Source organism: Papio anubis, chromosome 2 (assembly GCF_008728515.1).
Source record: "Papio anubis isolate 15944 chromosome 2, Panubis1.0, whole genome shotgun sequence".
NCBI lineage: Eukaryota > Metazoa > Chordata > Mammalia > Primates > Cercopithecidae > Papio > Papio anubis.
The window spans coordinates 179,967,842-179,992,678 of record NC_044977.1 but is presented as its reverse complement, the minus strand read 5'-3'; the positions used below and the strand labels follow the sequence as shown (position 1 = coordinate 179,992,678).

The 24,837-nt window shown below is 36.7% G+C and overlaps 1 protein-coding gene across 2 annotated transcripts in view; it reads right to left on the bottom strand.

The window, feature by feature from the left end:
- Nucleotides 1-24,837, bottom strand: part of LOC116273852 (programmed cell death 6-interacting protein) — a 73,276-nt gene that overhangs the window by 31,488 nt on the left and 16,951 nt on the right. Inside the window, exons 4-9 of one of the 2 annotated variants that reach the window (XM_031663839.1) lie at nt 17,613-17,740; nt 14,690-14,843; nt 13,473-13,573; nt 11,064-11,195; nt 3,805-4,027; nt 1,730-1,853 (exon numbers count right to left, since the gene is read on the bottom strand). In XM_031663839.1, coding sequence (XP_031519699.1) covers nt 1,730-1,853; nt 3,805-4,027; nt 11,064-11,195; nt 13,473-13,573; nt 14,690-14,843; nt 17,613-17,740 — 862 coding nt within the window. The remainder of the gene's footprint in view (nt 1-1,729; nt 1,854-3,804; nt 4,028-11,063; nt 11,196-13,472; nt 13,574-14,689; nt 14,844-17,612; nt 17,741-24,837) is intronic. The other variant, XM_031663840.1, reaches the window with a different exon arrangement.

Genomic DNA, 24,837 nt, shown 5'->3' with positions numbered 1-24,837 from the left:
CACTCCAGCCTGGGCAACAGAGTGAGACTCCGTCTCGGGGGGGAAAAAAAAAAAAAGCCAAAAAATAAGAAAAACTATGACCACATTAAAATATATTAGGTATCATTGGTTTACAGTTCAAACTTCTTTCAGTCTAAGTAATTAAAAGTCAAAAATTCTATCCTAAAAAAAGTCTTTTATACTTTTGATTGTTACAGTATCTCTAACAAGTCAGAAACAATACACAAATTATTTTTTTCTTTTCTGCTCTCTTTCAACAGAATCAATAGTTATAATTTCATATCATCTAGGCAAAATGTCAACAGAAAATAGATGCCCTAAGTATTCATTACAGAATCTTCATCTGTTCTCAGTTTTGTGGCACAATAACAATTCCTGAGTTATTTCATTTACATGATGGGGAAGGGAGGAACATATCCCTACCTACTATGTAAAGACAAAAAGGCAAATGAAATCATGTAATACAATGAACTCCTCAGAAAATAAGCTCTGTAAAATCTCGGACTGTCTGTTAATCACATGCTAGCGTAAACTTACATCCCTTTCTTGTTCAAGAAAAATGATGGTAAAATCCATGCATTAATCAAAACTAAAAACATGAAAAGGCAAGCCAACTACGAGAGAAATATAGTTGGCCCTTAAACAACACAGATTTGAACTACATGAGTCCATGTATATGTGGTCTTTCACCTCTTTCACCTCTGCCACCTCTAAGACAGCAAGACCAACCCTCCCTCCTCCTCTTCCTCAGCCTACTCAACATGAAATCGACAAGGACGAAGACCTTTACGATGATCCACTTCCATTTAATCATAATAAATATATTTTCTCTTCCTTATGATTTTCTTAATAGCATTTTTTCTCTAGCTTGTAAGAATATACTATATAAGACATATACAAAATATGTGTTAACTGACTGTTTATGTTATCGGTAAGGCTTCCGGTCAACGGCAGGCTATTAGTAGTTAACTCAAAAGTTATATGCAGATTTGACTGTGCAAGGGGGTCAGCTTCCATAACCCATATGACCGGCGCTATGATTAAGATAGAGAACATTACTGTTACCCTAAAAAAATTCTCTCATGCACCTTTCCCAGTCCTCCTTCTCCTGGCCCCTGGCCACTACTGATCTGCTCCGTGTCTTAAGTTTAGTTTTACTTTTTATACAATTTAAAATAAGGGTAATCATTCTAGCATATACATATACAGTACTTGCACTATGTACAGTATATACTTAGAATGTGTTTTGCTTTTTTTCACTTAGCTACAGTTTTTGAGATTCATCTACATTATGTGTATCAGTTTGAGTCTTTCTATTGCTGAGCAGTATTCCATTTTATGGTTATAGAGCAGTTTGTTAAACTCTTTCACCTGTTAATGGACATTTCAGTTTCTATGAACATTTATCGAAAATGTTATCGAAATTGGTTCGGAACACTATAAACGTACCATGTATCTGAGTTCATTTCTTCTTCTCATTTCCCCCAAATAAATACATCTTAAAATACAAATTTTTAATCAAATATCCTCACCTTGTTTCTATAATTTCTTCCAACTATATTTGCTAGAGCTTCATAAATACAATGTTCACCAAAAATGGTTGTGTGTGTCTACATTTTCTATTTTATGTACTCTTGACACTTAGCTCTAAGCTCAGAAACTAAAATGTTCATGAACTAAAGAACAACCAAACGGAAAACTTTAGGCTCTAAAATTAAGCTCTACCTACCCATTTGCCAAAGTGGTGGCTTCTCTCATCTGAGCAATTGATCTGTTAACCAAATCAGCCTTCCTCTGATTATAGGCAGCCAAAGACTGCTGCACTGACACAGGAACCATCTTCTCAAACAGATCTAAAATTAGGAAGAGAAATTACAACAAAATTTTAAGACAAAAATCCGAACTGTAAAAGCAACTCTTCATATTTTCTTTCTAATATTTACATAGTCTATAAATATTTGATATTTAAAGATCAAAATATCAATAGTCTATTGATATTTAAAGATCAAAACTAAATCACTATTTAAAACACAATGATAAAGAGAATTTTTAGATCACTACATTCATGGACAATGGCAACAATGAAAAGTTTCTTCTTTGAACTTAATTTTCTTTAACTTTTTCAGATGTGTGAGGGATCTTCGGTGACGCTGTTCATTTGTTGATTAAATTGACTGAGCAAGGGGCCGGGAGTAGTGGCTAAGGCCTGTAATCCCTCCCAGCACTTTGGGAGGCCAAGGTAGGCAGCTCACCTGAGGTCAGGAGTTCAAGACCAGTCTGGCCAACTTGGTGAAACCCCCATCTCTACTAAAAATACAAAATTTAGCCAGTGTGATGGTAGGCACCTGTAGTCCCAGCTACTGGGGAGGCTGAGGCAGGAGGATCATCTGAATCCAGGAGGCGGAGGTTGCAGTGAGCTGAGATGGTGCCACTGCACTGCAGCCTGGGCAACAGTGCAACACTCGGTCTCAAAAAAAATTTAAAAATTGACTGAGTGGGTCACAGCAGCAGGATTCTATTTCTGGCTCCAACACTTCCTAGCTATGTGACCTTGAGGAAATTACTTAACCACTCTGTGCATCAGTATCCTCATCAAATAGGGATAATAACAGTACCCCTCTCAGGGCACTTGTGAAAACTAATGAGCTAATATTTGTAAAGTGCTTAAAGAGTGCCTGGCACATTGTAAACACTTTGTGTTTGCTAAATGAACATATAATCACCCTTTCCCAGTAACAGAATGTTCTCCTTGGGATCTCAGCTAGAGGCTACCATCTGTTGTATACATCTACAATATAATAACATTTATTTATCTCATACAAATATCACTACAGAAGTTTACATGTTTGAAGAAACAGGCTGGGCACGGTGGCTCATGCCTGTAATCCCAGCACTTCGGGAGGCTGAGGCAGGTGGATCACCTGAGGTCAGGAGTTCCAGGCCAGCCTGACCAACATGGAGAAACCCTGTCTCTACTAAAAATACAAAATTAGCTGGGCGTGGTGGCAGGCACCTGTAGTCCCAGCTACTTGGGAGGCTGAGGCAGGAGAAATCTCCTGAACCCGGGAAGCGGAGGTTGCAGTGAGGGAGATAGTGCCACTGCACTCCAGCCTGGGCGACAAAAGCGAGACTCTGTCTCAAAAAAAAGAAAAAAAAAACAGTATTTTTGTGGTTTATTTTTATATTCCATTTTTATTTTATTTTATTTATTTATTTTTTGAGAAGAGATCTCACTCTGTCATCCAGGCTGGAGTATGGTGGCACGATCTCAGCTCACTGCAACCTCCACCTCCCACACTCAAGCAAACCTCCCACCTCAGCGTGCAGAGTAGCTAAAGCCACAGGCATGCACCACCATGCCAATTTTTTTTTTTTTTTTTGTAGAGACAGGGTTTCACCAGTTGCACAGGCTGGTCTCTAACTCCTGAGCTCAAGCAATCTACCCATCTCAGCCTCCCAAAGTGCTAGGATTACAGGTGTGAGCCACCACATCCGGCCATATTTGTTTATTTTTAATGACAGCATCTTAAATAACAAATGTTAACAAAATGACAAGTGCTACAGTCTTCATCAAACACACAGTTTCAAGTCTTCTAACCACTGTATACTTTACATATGCTTTGTTTACTTTCCATCTTAACATTGCACTGACACAATACAATATTTATTCTTATATTCATTTTAAACAACATGAAAGCGAATTATATTCAAAGCATACAATAGCAAATATGTGATTTTTAGCTAGGAAAAACAGAGTAAACTAGAGGAAAATAAGATTAACGTGTGTCTGAATAATTGACATACCAGTAAATTTCTGACTGATGGGTACATTGACTGGGGTGGATTTCACAAGTGTGGCTTTGCCAATAGGATCTAGATCTTTAAGGTCTGGAACTCGATCATGATAAATGAAGTCATTATCCTTCTTTGCTGCAGTAAGGGCACGATTGATTTTGTCAGAAAAATCCTTCACATTAACATATTCATCATAGCGAGATGCCACTGTTTTAATCAGTTCTGCTGCATGCTAAAAAGAAAAACGTCAACAACAACAACAAAAAAAGGAGATGATTTTCTTTCTCTTTCCCCACCAAGTATTTAAGCATTGGTTTCAAAAATATATATTTAATTTGAAGACTTGCATTTCCAGCAATGTGGCTGACAGGATTATCTGGAAATTCTCCCATCACAAAATACCTGAAAACTGAAGGATAATACATAACAGCCATCCCAATAAACACATAGGCAAATTATCAAGATAATAAAAGAAATCCATGAGCCAATCAGTATAAACTGACATTGAAGAAAGCTGGCTGTTGGGTTCTTTCTTTTTTTCTTTCTTTTAGACAGAGTCTCACTCTGTGACGCCCAGGCTGGAGCACTGTGGCGCCATCTCGGCTCACTGTGACCTCCCAAGTTCAAGCAATTCTCCCACCTCAGCCTTCCAAGAAGCTGGAATTACAGGTGTGCGCACCCACACCAAGCTAATTTTTGTATGTTTTGGTAGACATGGGGTTTCATCATATTGACCAGGCCAGTCTCCAACTCCTGATCTCAAGTGATCTGCCCACCTCAGCCTCCCAAAGTGCTGGGATTACAGGCATGAGCCACTGTGCCCCATCTGGCTGTTGGTTATTTCTATATCCAAAGAATTAGCAATTAAAACTTATTAAAGTCCCCCATGGAGACCTGAAACAAGGGTCTTGAAACCACACAACACAGAGAATTGAGATGCAACTCTTTCACTCCTTCGCATGAAGGCAGGAACTAACCCTCAGTGAAAGGGTGGATCTGAAAAAAATTACGCAACAACACAGGAAGTGAACATGTCAATATCAATAATAATTTTTTTTTTTAAGTTTGGCCTTATAAAAAAAAAAGAACATAAGCCACATACAAATTTAGGTGGTATTAGGTATAAAGACATCATATAAAATAGACAATGAGGCCAAAAGCATTATTAGGGATAAATATAATACATAATCTTTTAATATTTGCCAATTTGCCAGAAAGATATAAAATTTCTTACATTTGCCTGTAATAGTTTCTATATAAACAATTATAATGAGAAATTGATACATCTACCCATAATCAAAGTGGAAGATTTTAACATATCTGTCTCAGCAATGGCTGGACCAGATTTTTTAAAAATGTAAGATTATAGAAGATTTGAGCAACACAATTAACAAGTTTGGCTTACCACACATAGAGAACACTAGACTCCACAAATAGAAAATATATTATATTATCAGGCATATAGAAAGCATCTACATCTATAAAATGACCAGATGAAGAGATAAGGCAAGTCTAAAACACCAAAATTACAAGAATACAAAAATGGTTTAATACTAGAAAATCTACTTATATAATTCTCGAAAATAATGTTACAAAATCAAATTTCTCCATAGATGTTGAAAAAGAATTTGATAAAATTCAGTATTCTTGATTTTTTAAAAATCTTAGTAAAATAGAAATAGATATATAGTTCCTTAACATGATAAAAATCTTAACCTCCAAAGCTGGTATCAAGCTTAGAGAAAGACAACCAAAACAAAACAAAAGCTACCCTTCAGTGTAAACTAGGAAATGGGAAATTGCACAAATTTAAATCACTTTTTAAATTTGTAAATCAAATTTGATTTGTAAATGTGGTTGAACCCTCCCCCAAATAGCAAACACTAGTACCAGAACCATAGGTACCCTATACATAGAGGGGGAAAACAAGGGAGTGCTAAGGGTGCCACCCTCAGTTAAAACTACTTTAAGCAAATCTGAAAACAATAAAACAGGATAAGTAAACCTTGCCAGGTGATGATAAAGGCAAAGCCAACTGGCCCCTATCACGCCACCAGGGGATCACAGAAAAAAATGTGATGCTGAAGGGTCTCATCCCAAGAGAGCTGCTGAGAAAAAGAAGTAGACAGATTAACTAAAAAGACAGGGTTGCTAAGGGAAGCAGAAACAGAGAACAGAAAAGTAGGGAGGGAGAAGAAAAGGCATAAGCACTCAGAAAATGCCAGCAAAATATAAACCCTAAAAGTAGCTGCAGCAACTTGAAATGCAAAGGCTGTGAGGAATTCAGGGAAGCACAGGTATGGAGGTAGTAGGATTCTTCCTAATCCAGGGTAGGCTTTAAGAGCCAGAGAAGCGTACCTTAGGAGGGAGCCCTTAACACAATGATGCTTGTAAAGCTAACCCTGCCCATTTCCCCACACAGGAACCTCCTCCAGCAAAATAAATCTCATTCAAACACAAGTAACTGAAAAGGCAACTCATCTCTCAACATAAAAAAACCATAAGAAAAAAACTGAAAACAAGCAGTATATCTTTCCAGTAGATAATGAAACTCACCAAAGAAATGTTGCCGCAAAGTAGATGAAAACAGTATGCCAAAAACTAAACTAAACTAAAATACTTAAGAACACAATGACAGTACCAAAAGAATAGAAGACTGGATTGCCCAAACCAGAGTGAGTGATAGCCAAATAGCAAAAGAATATAAAACAGGAAGTGGCAGAACTCACAAAAGTAAAGAAAAATACGAATTTAAGAAAGCAAGACTGAGACATTTATACGAGGAGCAAAAGGGAAAATAGACATCACAGAAATCGTAGTAAAAAAACATACAGAACAAGAAAAAGTGAAGAAAACTCAACACAGAAGTTGGGAAGGAGAAGGCTGTTACAAATTAAAGATTCACAGAGCATATCAACCAAATGCAAAGTGAGGACTTTGTGTGGATCCTGATTTGAACAAACCAAGACCCCTGAGAAAAAAATCAGGGAAAACTAAACTAGATGTGGATAATAATGGATTATGACTACTAATTCATATTAATATTAATTTTGTTAGATTGGGATAATGAGCCATCTAACAAAATTTTTTGTTTAAATTTTTGTGTTTTAATTTTTTAAAATCTTTATCTCTTAGAGATACAGGCTAAAAAACTTAAGAATGACATGATAGGTGAGATAGTTGTAAAATACTCCAAAAAAATAAGAAGGAAAGGGGAAATAGCTAAAACACAAAATAGTGAAATACTGATAAGCACTTAAGTTGCGTAATGGAAATTCAATGATCATACTTTTATATATGTTTGATGTTTTCCATAATAGTTAAACAAAAAAAAATTCATATGAAGAAACATATGCAAGAATAGTCAAGAAAATTCAGAAAATGACAAAATTCAAAAAACAAGCAAGAATAGGCAGAAAATTCAAAAAATAAGAGATAATAATACCTATCAGACATTAAAACAGTCTAGTATAAATAACTAAAATGATATGGAACTGGAGTATGAACAGATAAACACGTCAATGAAATAACAAAAGCAGAAATAGATCCCAGTACATACCATGAATCTAATGTGTGAGAAAGTCAGAATCTCATATCAGTGAGGAAAACAAGGCTATTATAATAAATGGTTTGGGGACAACTGGCTAGCCATTTGGAAGAAGACTTTAAAAACTGGATCCCTATCTAGCACTACACATCAGGATAAATTCCAAGTGGATCAACAATCCAAATATATAACAAATTACAGACATATTTATATTTTGCTATCAGCCATCATTTCTATTAATTTATTTAAGATATACCTGCTGCTATGTACAGGACTGTGTTCCCCAAATTTCTTATTTTGAATCCCTAACTCCTAATGTGATGGTATTTGAACATGGGACCTCTGGAAAATAATGGGGTTTAGATGAGGTCATGAAGGTGGGGCCTCACAGGGGATTGGTGCCCTCATAAGAAGAAGACACCAGAGGGCTTGCTCTTGCTGTTCACCATATGAGGACACAGAGAGAAGGCCATCTGTAAATCTCACCAGAATATGACCATACTGGCACCCTGACCTTGGATTTCCAGGCTCCAGAACTATGAGAAAATAAATTTCTGTTGTTTAAACCACCCAGTCTATGGTTTTCTTATGGCAGCCTAAGCTAAGACACCTGCTGAAGTACAAAATAACTTGTGTACGTGATTTTTTACTGTAGCACTGTTTATAATAGTGAATCCTGGAAACATTCAAGTATCCAGCAATAGGAGACAGCAATAAACTGTGGTTTACACAGTGAAGTATAAAGAAGCTCTAAGGATGATCTAGCTACTGCTGAATTAAGATGAAGAGACCTTCAGGATACATTGTTATATGAGAAAAGAAGGTATATAACACTGTATATATTAATAGCATACTACCACTTCAGTAAGAATGAGAAGTGAGAATATGCAATGTATGTGTGTGTGTGTATGTATGTGTGTGTTGTGTATGTATATATTTGCTTCTATTTCAAAGAAAGAAAAAGAAAAAAGAAATTAATGGAAATTAACTATGGGGCAGTGGGAATAATGGATGGAGGGAAAAAGAGGAACAGGAATTAAACTATATAATCTTATATATACCTATTTTCCCCATTTTGAAAAATTGCAAGCCCACAAAATAATCACGTAGGTTCAACAATTACCATTTTGCCACATTTGCTTTATCTATTCCTTTCCCATACAAACACATAATCATGTACCTTTTTTTCTTTTATTGCAGAACTATCTGAAACTGAAGTTAGATGTTATGAGCCCTCATCCCTAAACACATCAGCAAGTATTCTTTCTATAAGGACAATCTCCTTAATACCTACAACCTAGTATCATAACTAAGAAAATACTTGCACAAAATCGATTTACAATCTTGCTAGGTCCTTCATTAATGAGTCAAATAAATCTTTGACATGTAGTCATTCCATGTGAGTCATGTTTTTGTATCTGTGTGTATATGTGTGTATTTCTATATCTTTTTGAAAATTGTATTTCATCATCTTTGAAGATCCACCAAGATGACCAAGAAGATCCATCTTCTGGGGCCACATAAACTGCACTGTTCAAGAACTGCAACTCATGAGCTGTATTAAGCTCAGGTACAATTTTTCTTGGCCCCAGAAGTGATTCCAAGCAGTAATTTTACCATTGCTGCCATTTTATCTATTGTTTTGATTTTCCTGATTGTGATTTTATTTTCATTTCTGGTTTGCATAGGACCAGTAAGTTATTTCTCTTTGCTAGTAGCCAAAACTAGAAAGTTGGTTTAATAGTGTGACCTCCTAATGATCTCCATCAGAATCATGGGGTATTATTCTCTCCTGAATGAGAAACTACAGAGAGTATGGTTTATTGGTCAACTTCCTGTCTGTTCTGTTTGCCTTCTTGGGAGTGTAAATCAATTAAGAATAACTGTCCTGTGAAATATGGACCAGCGAGTGTGTTCTGTGTTAACTTTTTTTGAGAAGGGGTGTCACTATATTGTCCAGGCTGACCTCAAACTACTAGCTTCAAATGATCCTCCCACTTCAATCTCCCAAGTAGCTAGATTACAGGCAGGTGCCATCACACCCAACTTCTGTCTTAACTTTTAACCCATAAATAAAGCTGTAAAACTAAAGCTGCTAAATCTATGTGTCTATAACTGAGGAAGTCTTTACCTCTCTCCCATTGTGTGAATTTGAAATAATTTCCATTTTCAGGGGTACTTAAAAATGAGATTAAATTTCAAAAGGAGTTCTTTCTCTGACTGATTATATTATAGAGACTAAATATGGGCTTACTTAAATCTAATAGTCCCAGAAACCAGAAAATAAAGAAACTAAACTTATAATTTAAATATGCTAGCCTTAAAAAAAAAATTCTTTCCACAAATTCCTTGTTCAGAATCATTTTTATATATGAATCTAAGTTACTGTAATCAAAGTGAAGTCCCAGACAAATCTGGGTTTGACTTTTTTAAAAAGTCTTTCTCTCATTTGGTCACTGTGAGATGTTTCCCCATGAAAAGGCTAATTAATTAATCTGAACCTCCTAAACAACATTTCCATTGTTATGGTCTGAACGTGTCCCCCAAGTTCATGCGCTCCCAATCCCAAAGTGTTGGGACATGGGGACATAATAAGAGGTGATTAGATCAAGAGGGCTCTGCCCTCATGAATGGATTAATGTCATTATCAAGGGAGAGGGTTAGTTATCAAGAGAGGGGCTTCGTTAAGCAGTTCGGCTCCCCTCTTGCTCTCTCTCACTCACTAGCACTCTCTTGCCCTTCTACCTTTCATCACAGGTGACACAGCACAAAGTCCCTCACCAGGTGCCAGCACTTTGACATTGGACTTCCCAGTCTTCAGAATTGTGACAAATTTCTGTTCTTTATCAATTACCCAGTCTGTGGTATTCTGCTATAACAGCACAAAATGAACCAAGACAACCACAGTATCTTCTAATAATCAGTACATATTTAAACTTCCCTAACTCAAATGCCCTAAGTCATATTTCTATCCTCTGCCTACTAATACTCAAAACACAAACAACTCATACAAACAGCTCTTGCTCCTGCTAGCAAGTTGCCTCAGGTGCCATAATCTCACAGCAAGTTTCTGACAACCCCAATGCCAACAGTATGAATACAACTGCACAGACGGTACTTGGCTATTCACAAGAGAGAGAGATATATATGTGTGTGTGTGTGTGTGTGTGTGTGTATATATGTGTATGTGGGTGTGTATATATATATGTACACACATCTCTCCACTGTCCTCAAGTAATGGAAGTATAGGCCCAGTTTAGACAAAGACCAGTCCACAAGTTAAACACTACACATACTCCTGGAGCATGGCAATTAATTTAGAATTATTTTCACACTAAAATAAACATGCATAAAAAAGAGAACTGAATGCAAATTTTGCATGAATTTTTCAGAAAAAATATGAGCCCTCAAAAAAAACATGCAGTAAAGTCTAAAGATAACAATCTGGAGATGGCAATTAATTTAGAATTATTTTTACATTAAAATAAATATGGACTAAAAAAGAGAACTGAATGCAAATTTTGCATGAATTTTTTAGATAAAATATGAGACCTCAAAGAAACATGCAGTAGATAAAGTCTAAAGATAAAAACAATCACTGTCGCTGTTGATAGGGGTGATTAATGGGAAAGGTTTTTATGGGCAAACTTGGAAATCTCACTAGGAAAAAAAAAAAGAGATCCAAGTTAGTTACTTAAATATTTATTACCAAGAGACTCACCTGTAACCTTGCAATTTCTTCTCCAAATTTCTTCTGCTGTTTTGCCAGGATAGACTGATGGTACTCAGCATTGGCCTGCATGATACAGTGCTTTGCAGCCAAGACAGGGAACACCTCCTGGAAATAAAAATACTGACCAGGGGAGAGTCCAACCACACAAACCATCACAGACAACATGGGATGCAGGAAGAAAAAGGAAAAGAAGACAGAAATTAGAATCACCCCATTAATGGTTTAGAGATTAAGGTTAGTCATTAGGTGTAAACAGAGAAGACGACATGATTTTGTATGGACTGAAATCTAAATCCATGAATTAAATTTTTTTTCTTCCAATTGAAGGGGTTTTTTTAACTGTTAACTGAAGGCAATTTAGGTTTTTACAATTCTCTTTAATTGATCCATGAAGTCAACATTTTGTTTACAAAAAGAAAGAAAAGCATGCATTATTAGAAAGAGAAGTAGAATGGACATTCACAGAGGAACACCAAGCACAGGGCTTTAGAAGCTTTCTTATGAGCCCTTACCCAGCCTGTAGAGTTAACTAAACCATCATTACTCACAAATACTAATGAAATTGCTCTATAGATGAATGTTTCATCATGTTTTAAAAAAAAGACAGTAAATTCTCACTTAAATTCATATCCTACGAGGGTTCTTACTAAAGATGATTTTAGCCATATAAAAATGATTTAGTATCATAGATACACTAATATTTCAGTATCATGTACTCAAAAACATATAGACAAATGCACTAAGTATATGACCAATGATAATGATAAAGTGCTATTTTGCCTATTTGTTTTGAAAATAATTCCAGTCAAAATTAATTTTAAAAGATCCAAAGACATAAAGCAGAAAAGCAATTATATTAGCAGTGGCTCTTCCAAAATGCCAAATCCTAACCTGTAACCTCACTGCTTTTAGGAAGTATATGATATTAAAAAATCCAAAGAATTAGGATAGACAATCACTGTCTAAATAAAAAATGTAAAAGAATCAAAAACTGAATTACTACCTTGTGTGCTTTCCTGTCTCCCAGGGAATAATTTCCTACCTTCCTGGATCACTACTTGCAGACATTTCAGTTTTGTAACTAGAATATGAAAATACCTTATGAGCTTTATTAGTAAAAAGGAAAAAATAAAAGACATCTAAACTTCAAACTACACTCATGCCAATTCTCAGGGTAAGGCTGGAGCAACTTGATTCTGAAACAGGAGATTTTCAAGGAATACCAGGAATGCTGCAGAGGTAGCTTCCAAGTCTTTGTAGGTGACATTCTTCTCTCCATGACAGGACTGAACTAATGGCCCAACAGGAAGTAACGGAACACTGTGCAGCTGAACATGAGGTCTTTCAGATGAAAAAAACATGAGAGGAGATCCCGAGTCTCTTTTTAAGAGGAAGGCTATTAATACCCAAGAGTCCTGGGCAAATTTCTACTAGGCTCTTGGTGTATCTTAAATCCCCAGGAATCGTCACATTAATTCCTTATTGATCATTTTCTGAGTAATAAGTACTGCTGATGCACTTATCTGCATTTCTACTTTGCCCCCAAGTTGTCTGCAATTTTTTAATGTACAAAGATTCCTGAACATGACTTATAAATCCATAAATTCCCCTACCAAAAAAAAAAATCATGTAACAGATACCATATGATGAAACTAATTCCTTGAACATTTCTGAAGGAAGTAGTCGAAACATATATTTCACTCAAACTTTAAGTTTTCTTTATTAATCATTCCAAATGTACCTGTTAGTGATTTGCTTTGTCATTAAATGATCATCACTAAATAGTCTTTTCAATTGACACTTCAGAAAGGTTTACATTAAAACATTATACTTCCTGTGATATGTGGTTTAAGATGGTTGCTTTTCCTTAGCTGTCCATTAGCAGCCCAATTTTTTTTATCCCTGTTGGCAAAACTTAATTCTAATCAAAGTATCAGATGAATTTGTTAAGTTTTCTTTTCCTTTTTTCTTTATGTCTGTTTCTGCGCTTTAAGACTCATCTTTAAGAAAACAGGACAATAATTAAAAGTGTGAATAATCAACATGCTCAAGTATATATGCTTGTACCAAGTCACCAATGATTCAGAACTACACAATGCCTTGATTTGATAAAAGTATTAAAAACAGACGGTCAACGTTTTCCAGAAAGAGTTCTAGCTTGGAAAAACAAGTTTAGTAAAAGGTAAAGACAAAGACATCCCCTAAATATAAAAGAATTGTTCATGCATCTTAAATTAAAAAAAAAAAAAAGAAAAAAACTATTTCTACTATATACTTCAGATAACTATATTAAAACTTCAAATTTCTTCGTAAGTTTCAACTTGCTTCTTATACACAAAAAAGTCTAAATATTTCCACATGCAAAGTAAGTAAGTGTTTATAAAAACAATAACTGACCTTGGGGAGAGTATCTTTATATTGACACTGTTTGAAAGCATCACCAAAATAATCTGCAGCCTGATTAGCCAATTTAGCTATGATGGCATCTTTCATTTTATCTGGAATACAATACGAAGTTGACCATTATAATTAAAATAAATATGAGTTAATCTGACACGTCTCAGTATAAACATCGAGATCACAAGTTTGTACACGCATCTTAAAACGTCTTTCTTGATAAATCACATTTTCTGCACAAAATTTAAAACAGACAAAATAGATTAGTGGTTGCCAGCAGTGGAGGAAAAGGGAATGAGGAGTGACTGCTAATGGGTACACAGCTTCTTTTTGGGATGATGGTAATGTTCTAAAATAAGATAGTGGTAATCAAAACTCTACGAATATACTAAAAATCTTATGTTGTACACTTAAAAAGGGTGAACTTCAGTGTATATAAATTCTATCTCAATATAAGTTGTTATTTTAAAAGAAAAAAGTATTCCAATTCCTATTTCTTCCACATGATGACTCATCTCTTATTTTCAATTTCTCTGTACTTACATATTCAGCCTATATTTCAATCTAAACTTATATGTCTTATAAGAATTATTCTTATTCCCTCATTCCCAGGGCCAGGGACTGTGCCTGGATAGTTCCTTCTTGTCATTTAGGTCTACTTTAAACAGGACCTCCTGAAAGAAAGCCTTCTTGACTAATGAATCTAAAATTAGCACAGCTTCCCCTACATCCCTATCCCATAACCATACCACCAGCCACTGTCATATAATTCTTTCTTATTTTTTATAGCAATTATTTATGAAATTAGCCTGGCAACTTAACTCTTGCTTATCATCTCTCCCGTCGCCAAAACATAAGGTTGTTTTCTAACTGTTTATCTAGAAACTAGAACAGTGACTGGCACAGAGTAAGTACCCAATAAATATTTGCAAATAAATGTTTGACATGTTAAAAACATACACAAATACTATTCCAGAATGGAGTGTTTAAAGACAATTACTAACGATCCATTTCATGACTTCAAACACAGCCTACATTCTTAAATGTGCATTTGTGCCACAAATTCAGAAAAGGACAGCTAAAAATTTTCAATAATCCATATATCAAGTTCAAGAAGGAAAGCTCAACACTGAACATATATTCTAATCACTTTCTTAATTTAAAAGCCTTATCGCTTCTTTTCACATGCAACGAAATGGAAGACAAATTGGAGTTACCTCTTGTGGCTTTTAAAAAAAATACTTCTTGAGCCTGTGCCAGCATAATAAGACTGAGGGTCCCAACAGTATCTGGAGATATGTCCACAGTAGGCTCTCGATTTAAGGCAGATAAAACCGTCTCTTTAATATGTAAAAAGGCACCACTAGCAAACTAAAGGGGGGGGAAAAAGAATTTCTTTAAAACCTACAGGAACTCAGCAAGACTTAATTTCCTACTGTTACATATAAAAGTCATTTCAAATGTTAACTCAGTGAACATTTAATATATTTAAATTTTTATATTATGCAAAACCAATCTAAAACATCTGACCTACAGACAATAAGGTTATCTTTCTAAAACTCTATAGCGTAAGAAGAGATTTAACAAAGGATAAAAGTAAATTACAAGGAAAAACAAAGTAAACCAATGGAACAATCTGATTAAGCTATTTTTAGATACACTTCCTCAAAATTAACATGAGAATAGACACAGGGATAAACATTAAAATATTTTTAGTACTGCAATACTCTTGTTTTGGTCCCAAACAAATTCATCTTACAAATAATTAAACATGCCGTAGTTAGGGGACACCCCAAATAGCACATACACCTAGTCCTCTGAGGAACAGCATTACTACCCATTGCTAGTGATTTCCGTCTGGCCTTCAGAGCTCCCTAGCGAAACGTTCCCCTTCAGATTTCTCATCTCAATTATATTTTGTTAATACTGAAATAATTTTGCTTCTATGAAACAAATTATACTAAGAAAAAGAAAGAAGTCAGTCTGGGATTAAAATGTGTCATGAGTTGGCCGGGAGCAGTGGCTCACGCCTGTAATCCCAGCACTTTGGAAGGCTGAGGCAGGCGGATCACCTGAGGTCAGGAGTTCAAGACCAGCCTGGCCAAAATGATGAAACCCCATCTCTACTAAAAATACAAAAATTAGCTGGGCATGATGGCACACACTTGTAATCCCAGCTGCTCAGGAGGCTGAGGCAGGATAATCACTTGAAGCCAGGAGGTGGAGGTTGCAGTGAGCCAAGATCATGCCATTGTACTCCTGCCTGGGCAACAAAGCAAGACTCCATCTCAAACAAGGGAAAAAAAAGTGTCACGAGTTAGATAAATAGACAACACAAAGAAAACTCAAAGTCAAATGTATTAAAATGAAAAGCATGTTTGCAGTCATTAAGTATTATAAGACTAGAGTATCTGTTAGGAACGAACAACTGAACTTGTTTAGTAAACTAGTGAATCAAAGTCTAGAACAGCTAGGTGTCTGAGTCTCTCATTTACAGATGAGGAAATGGAGGTACTAAAGAGGTTAAAGAACTTGCCCAATGGCACAAAGCTTCTGGGTGGCGAGCAGCCTAGATAAGGACCTAGGTCTAATACCACCAGTTATCTTTCCATGATACCAGGTGCCCTGCTGTGAACACTCACAGAATGGAATGTTTCTTTCATAATTCTGAATGACCTTTCTAAAATATCATATACCAATTAACTGAGTTACAGTTAACCAAAAGCTAAATAAAATTTTACTTCGTTTTCACTATTTTATCTTATTTATTTTGAGACAGTCTTGCTCTTGTCACCCAGACTAGAGTGCAATGGCACAATCTCAGCTCACTGCAACCTCCACCTCCCGGGATCAAGCGATTCTCCTGCCTCAGCCTCCCGAGTAGCTCAGATTACAGGCACCCGCCACCACACCCAGCTAATTTTTCTATTTTTAATAGAGACAGGTTTCACCATGTTGGCCAGGCTGGTCTGGAATTCCTGACCTCATGATCTGCCCACCTTAGCCTCCCAAAGTCCTGGGACTACAGGCGTGAGCCACCACGCCCAGTTCGTTTTCACATTTTAAAATATTTGCCATGTATAGCCTCAAAAAGAAACAGCATATGCATTATGTTTGTCATCTATGCCTATTCAAAACTGTAAGGCAAGCCACAATTTGGAGCATGTTGTTTCCTTAAGGTACATTTTCCTTTTACTTTCTCAGAATAGCATTACTCACCTCTCCCTTAAACATAAACAATAGGAAAAAGCAGACTATCTTTGAGACAAGCAAATTTCATGGGAGGTTTGGGGGTGAAATAGTGGAAGGACATTTGGAATTACATGAAATTTGGAATCAGAACTACTGAAACCCAAATGGACTGCTAAATTAAGACTTCTGACCTTTAGTCTCCTCATATGTAAAATGGGAATGACATTATATGACATACATTGCAAGGTTTATCTGAGGGTCAAATAATGTACACGAAAACACTTTGCAAATTAGAAAGTAATATAAAATGACAACACGATTATATGTATTACTTGACACTAATCATTTTTTTAACCAAAACAAAAAAAAAAGCTGAATAAATAATAAAACAACTGCCACAAAATAACATGCCATATTAGTAAATGATTAGTATGTAAAATAATTAGGTAACTTATGAACATTACGTGTCTGACTACATTTAAATATGACCTCTCCACATGTCTCAAAGTTAAAATTTTATTTTCTTGCCAATTTCTTGTCTTTATTTTTGTAACAGTGAAATTTCAAGTGTGTCTCACTCTAAGAAAATATATGAAAATAATGTACAAATTTTTTAAATTAGGTGATTTATTTAAAATGGATTTACCCTAAATGCCTGAGATGAAATCTCAGACATTTCATAATTTCTTCAACCAACAATTATTGAGCCTCTATTATGTGCCAGGCACTGTGCTAGGTGCTGGGTATAAAACAATGAGGAAAAACAGACTTGGTCTATAGACAGTTTATCTAAGGGCTTCAACAGTAAGAATCAATTCATTTTAAAAGTGCATTCATTTAAGAAAACATCTGTTGGGTAAGAAGTATCTATAAACCTAAATGCAAATTATTTTCCACTTAATCCAATTTAGTGTTGATCATTATTGCAGTAACTACTTTTCCGCATACCTGGTAATGCTTAGCAGCGATTTTCAATCCTTCATCATTATCCAGGTTCTGTTCTGCTGCAATTTGGCTAGCTAAGGCTGCACAATTGAACAACACACAGCTCTTTTCATATCCTAAGCTTGCAAGAGCTGTAAAAAATTAAGAAGGAAAAATTTATCAGATTATTTTTTCTAAAGAAAACAAATGTTTCAAAGAGAAATACTATGACCTCTGTCATCCCGCTAACTCTCACAAAAACAAGTTTCCAGACCTGTTTTCTTGCTGTCATATGCTCCCATATTTCAAGCTGCCCTTACAGGCATTTATTTCCACAACAATATTCCCATCACCTAAAACGCTAAAGAACAGTAAGTTATTCTTTCTCTCCTTCCCTTTACTTCCACATTTCTATTACAATCAAATTCAAATGCAAAAGTCATTTTCATGTCATTTCTCTCAGTTTCTTAAATTTGAATAATTATTTCCATTTTTCCACCAACTCTCAAAATCATTGTCCCACCACAGTCAAACCAGTTCCTCATTACCACAAATCTAAGTCAATGCAATTACTCCTAGCTGGCCTTATGCTTTACTCCCTCAGGCAAATACATTTCTCAAAGAGCTAGCAGATTAGATGGGCTAAAACCCAACTCTGATAAAAAATCTACACACCTCACATCCACTTAGGATAGCTCCTATTAAAAAACAAACAGAAAATAAGCATTGATGAAGATACAGACAAACTGGAACCCTCATGTACTGTTGGAGGGAATGCAAACTGGTGGTTGGGTATGGTGGCTTACTCTTGTAATCCCAGCACTTTAGTAGGCTGAGGCAGGAGGATCTCTTGAAGCCAAGAGTTTGAGGTCAGCCTGAGCAACACAGCAAGACCCCATCTCTACAAAAAAAAAAAAAATGTTTTTAATCAGCCAGGTATGGTGGTACATGTCTGTAGTCCTACCTACTCGGAGGCAAGAGGACCATTTGAGCCCAAGAGTTCAAGGCTGCAGTGAGCTATGATCATGCCACTATACTCCAGCCTGAGCGACAGAGCAAGACCCTGTCTCAAAATAAAAAATAAAAAAAGTGCAACTACTGTGGAAAACAATACGGCAGGTCCTCAAAATATTAAAAATAGAACTGCTATTTTATCCAGCAATTCCACTTTTGGGTATACACCCCCAAAAATAATGAAAGCAGAGTCTCAAAGAGATATATGTATGCCCATGTTCATAGCAGCATTATTCACAATAGCCAAACATGAAAGCAACTCAAGTGTCTGTGGACTGATGAATGTATAAACAAAATGTAGTATATACATACAATGGAATATTAGTGAGCCTTAAACAAGAAGGAAATCATATGCTATAACAGGGATGAATCTTGAGGACATTAAGCTAAGTGCAATAAGTCAGCCACAAAAAGACAAATATTGTATGATTCCACTTATATGAGTTACCTAGAGTAATCAAATTCATAGAAACAGAAATCAGAATGATGGTTATCAGGGATGGTGGTAGGGGGAGACGGACTGTTGTTCAATGAGTACATTATTTCAGATTTGCAAGATGAAAAAGTTCTGGATATATTCTACGACAATGTGAAAAACACCCAACACTAGTGAACTGTACACTTAAAAATGATTAAGATAACAAACTTCATGTAGTGAAACTTTTTTTAAATGCAGTCTATGATTCTACAGTTAAATTCAGAGACAGAAAGAATGGTAGTTGCCAAGGGCTGAGGGAAGAATGGGACATTATAATTTTTTTTTCCTTTTGAGACAGGGTCTCATTCTGTCACACAGGCTGGAGTGCACTAGTGCAATCACACTCATTGCAGCCTCTACCTCTTGGGCTCAATCGATCCTCCTGCCTCAGCTTCCTGAGTAGCTAGGACTACAGGCATAGGCCACCACACCCAGCTAATTTCTGTATTTTTTGTAGAGACAGTGACTCACTATGTTGCCTAGGCTGGTCTTAAACTCCTTGGTTCAAGCAATCCTCCCAACTTGGCCTCCCAAAATGCTTGAATTACAGGCATGAGCCACCACCCCCAGTCTGTGAAGTTATCATTTACTGGGCAGAGTTTCAGTTTTGTAAGGTGAAAAAGAGTTCTCAAGACGATGTTTGCACAATAATGTAAATGCACATGTACACTGAATATGTACACTGAAGTGTACACTTAAAAGGGTTAAGAAGGTATATTATGTATATTGTATCACAATTGAAAAAATAACTTTTAAAAAAGAATCTATAATATCTCCCTATTACTTACAGAATTCAATCACTTTGGAATTCAAGATCTTGCATAATGTGCAAGGCATTGACCACCAGGCAAAATAAGGTTCCTTACAAAAAACACTGAACAAACCATCTAGGAGAATCAGAACACTACATTTGTATGTTTGTACCACAGAGTAGTGCCATAAAGTAAAGCCCTCCTTGTTACAGTACTTTGGTGGCCTCCTATGTAATAATGGCCAGTTTTCAACTTGCTTCCAAACCATTCTAGTCTCCTCATTCTAAACTAAAGCAGACATAAACATTAGCATTCCTTAAAGAGATTCAAAGATAGTACATCCATAAAAGAACAGGATTTTCTTAATTAATAAGAAAAAGCTCCTAAAAATTAAAAACTTGATTGTTAAATTTTTTCCCAAAGTTTTAAAGGTGGCGGAAGGAAAAAAAATTTTCAAGTTTTAAAATTAGTATCTAGGCAATCTCTCAGAAGTAGAACATAAAGTCGAGAAAATAGAAATTACAAAAATTATGAGTGAACAACTCAGAACAACCAACATCTAAAAAAGTATTCCAAAGAAAGAGAGACAAAAGAGACAATTATCAAAGAAATATAAGAAAACTTCCCAGAGCTGAAGGGAGATATAAATGTTCAAACCAAAAGGGCCAAAAACACATGCCCTACAAATGAATAAAATGAAATCCCATTAAGTCTTTTGAGATTTGTAAACATGAAAGACAAAGAGAAGACTGTAAAAATATTCCCAAGAGCAAACAAACAGATCACTTACAAAATAACAAAACTCAGACTTTTCATCAGTAACATTAGATACTAAAAGGCAAGAGATTGGCTGGGTGCAGTGGCTCATGTCTGTAATCCCAGCACTTCGGGAGGCTGAGGTGGGCAGATCACCAAGTCAAGAGATCAAGACCATTCTGGCCAACATGGTGAAACCCCGTCTCTACTAAAAGTGCAAAAATTAGCTGGATGTGGTGGTGCACGTCGGTAGTCCCAGCTACTGGGAAGGTTGACGCAGGAGAATCGCTTGAACCCCGGAGGCGGAGGTTGCAGTGCACTGAGATCGCGCCACTGCACTCCAGCCTGGCAACAGAGCGAGACTTCCTATCAAAAAAAAAAAAAAAGGCGGCCGGGCCCGGTGGCTCAAGCCTGTAATCCCAGCACTTTGGGAGGCCGAGACGGGCGGATCATGAGGCCAGGAGATCCAGACCATCCTGGCTAACACGGTAAAACCCCGTCTCTACTAAAAAACACAAAAAACTAGCCAGGCAAGGTGGCGGGCGCCTGTAGTCCCAGCTACTCGGGAGGCTGAGGCAGGAGAATGGCGTAAACCCGGGAGGCGGAGCTTGCAGTGAGCTGAGATCCGGCCACTGCACTCCAGCCTGGGCGACAGAGTGAGACTCCGTCTCAAAAACAACAACAACAAAAAAAGGCAAGGGATCCATGCCTTCAAGTTCTGAATATAATTTTAATTAATTCAATAAATATATACATTAGGCTAGTATGGCAGGAAAGAGCAAGGAACAAAATTAAATATCAGCCGGTCGCGGTGGCTCACACCTGTAATCCCAGCACTTTGGGAGGCCAAGGCAGGTGGAGCTGTTAAGGCCAGGACTTCAAGATCAGCCTGGCCAACATGGTGAAACCCTGTCTCTACTAAAAACACAAAAATTTGCCAGGCATGGTGGTGCGCGCCTGTAATCCCAGCTACTCAGGAGGTTGAGGCACGAGAATCACTTGAACCCCAGAGGCGGAGGTTGCACCGAGCTGAGATCACGCGGCTGCACTCCACCGCCGGCAACAGAGCAAGACTGTTCTCAAAAAAAAAAAAAAAAAAATGAATGAAATATATTCCGAACAAGAAATAAAAGTAAACTGTTTATATATCAGATATGTATCTCAATCTATTAACTTGCCCATAAATATTATCATACCAGACTGTAGTCTCTCATTTTATTTTGACAATTTCTCATGTATAAGAGCTTTTATGAGATTTTACATATAAGAGCTATTTTGATCTTGCAATTAACTCTTTTTTCCTTTATTTTCTTCTATCCATCTAAACTTAAACCAGGTTTTCAAAACAATATTTTCCTTTTTTCAAAGATGACTTTTTAAATATTTAACTGTATTCTTGTTTCTTACTTGCTCTCTTTTTCATTAAGTTTTTCTTTTATCTTTTGTTTTCTTTTGAGACAAAGTGTTGCTCTGTCACCCAGGTTGAAGAACAGTGGCATAATCACGGCTTACTGCAGCCTTAACCTCCCAGGCTCAAGCGATCCTCTCACCTCAACTCCCCAAATAGCTAGGACTACAGGCACGTGCCACGATGTCTGGCTAATTTTTGTATTTTTTGTAGAGACAGAGTTTCGTCTGTTCCCCAGGTTGGTCTTGAACTCCTGGGCTCAAGTAATCCGCCTGTCTCCGCCTCCCCAAGTACTGGGATTAGAAGCATGAGCCACCACTTCCAGCCTCCAAACTTTTCAAAATGAAAATAACTAAATTATAAATATAGTTTTCTAAAATTCAAACATTTTAAACTACAAAAAAATAATTAAAAATCACCCAAGATCTCATCTTCCACAGTTAACCAGAATTTATTTTTTGGTATCTCACAAATAACTACATACACATTCACACACATAACTTTTCACAAAGTGGATACTATACCACACTCGAGTTGCCTGGAATGCACAACTCAAGGGAGGAGGAACCACTCTAGGTTCTATATGAGCACCATCCCAAGGAGCCCAACTCAGGGGACCCTAGAGTTGTACGATGCAACAACTCTGAACTAAGGCAGGCCTCTTATTCAATATTCCATTGATATAGCTTTACATATCAACAAATATATATATGCATTTTTATTCTTAGTATTCCAAAAGTACACAATATTTAAATGAATGAGTAGTCTTTTATTTAACCAAGACATTACTGAATGACATTTAATTACCAATTTTTGCTACTAGAAATGCCTTGATGAACCACCTCCTGCTTTATGATCTCATTTTTTGCTTCCCAGTTCTTCTGGATACTTGAGTTCATCACTCAAGTGTCTCCTAGGTCTCCTGCCATCTGCTCCTTATTCGCAGCCTACTAAATTTCTTAAGTCATAACAACACTAAAAATCCTTTTCTTCACCTTGACTCCCTCTCAGAACGATGCTCCCTTTGTCCCCAAATCTTTACTGTAAATTTCCTGAAATGAGCAACCCACATTTACTGTTTCCATTCCCTCACCTCCCATTCACCCTTCAATCTGATGCTTCTTCAGGAAACTCCAAGCGAAACTTCTCTCTGCCAAATCCAAGGACTTCTCCAACCTTACATGACTGAGTTCTGCCACAATGACTCAGTCAAGGATGTTCCAGCCTGGACCTGGGATGATCATCAGAATCACTTGGAGATTTTTTTTTTTTTTTTAGACAGAATCTCTCTCTGTTGCCCAGGCTGGAGTGCAATGGCACGATCTCGGCTCACTGCAACCTCTGCCTCCCAGGTTCAAGCGAGTCTCCTGCCTCAGCCTCCTGAGTAGCTGGGATCACAAGGTGTGCACCATTACACCTGGCTGATTTTGTATTTTTAGTAGAGACAGGATTTCACCATGTTAGGCTAATCTCAAACTCCTGACCTTACGATCCACCCGCCTCCGCCTCCCAAAGTGTTGGGATTATAGGCGTGAGCCACCGCGCCCAGCCACCTGGAGATATTTTCAAAGATAATAATTCCAGTGCCCTACTCCAAAATTTTCTCCTATCACATCTGGCACTCTGTAACTTCATCTTTTATCTTACATTTTCCCCAGGTAATACTAATATGCAGTCAGGTTTGGGAACCACTGGACCACATCAACTTTGAAACTCTTCTGGCATTCCTTCACATCTCTATTTTACCCTGGTTCCTGTAAGATCTGAAAGCTTTTTCTCAACCTCATTCCCAGAACCTCTTCTTCTATTTCCCCGAATGTTATATTGCTTAGCTCTGACTTTTATACTTTTCTCAGTCAATTATCTGCCAGAAGGAATAAATTTATTATCACCTAATAATTGTTCTCGAATGTGTATCTCTTTCTCTTCTGAGCTTTAAATCCTTTATTTCAGAATGCCAGAGAAATGTCTACCCAGAATAATACAGAAAAGTCAGACTCAACCTTTCTACTAAAAGGAACAAATATCCAATAGGTCAAACCAACTTATAAATCTCAGAGTCAAGCCTCAACTCCTACTCTTCCTTCTAACTGGTAGTCAGCAAATTCAGTCAACTTCACCTCTGAAAAGTCCGAAATCCCTCTCTTCTGTGACTCGCACACACTAGCTTGTCTAACCTCATTATCTCTCATCAGTCTCCTAACCGGTTTATTTCTCTCTAGTCCCGGGAGTTAGGCTATCTAGATTCATATCCCAGCTTCATTAAATCCTAACCATATGACTTCAGAAAATCACGTAATCTTTCTAAACCAGTTTGTTCAACTGGCAATAATAGCACTTTCCTCATTAAGCTATTAGAGAATTCAGAAAGATTATTTATAAAGTCCCTTCCAGAGTGCCTGGGTAAAATAAATGCCCAATAAACATTCACTATTATTATACAAGAGGGGAAAGTAAAAAGTCAGAAGCATAATATTTGCAACTCTTCACAATCTGCTTTCTAATATCATCACCCTCTATAATCCCCAATTCAACCTATGGTTACAAGCCACAACAATAACTATCATTATATTAACATTATATATATCTATTATAAAATATATATTTCCATTTCCTCACCTATATATACGCCATAACAATAATTAAATTATTATATACAATATCTACTATAAAATATATATTTCCATTTCCTCACCTATATGTAAGTATAAACCTTAAATAAGATATAGATATATAGCCGGGCACGGTGGCTCATGCCTGTAATCCCAGCACTTTGGGAGGCCGAGGCGGGTGGATCACGAGGTCAGGAGATCGAGACCATCCTGGCTAACACGGTGAAAC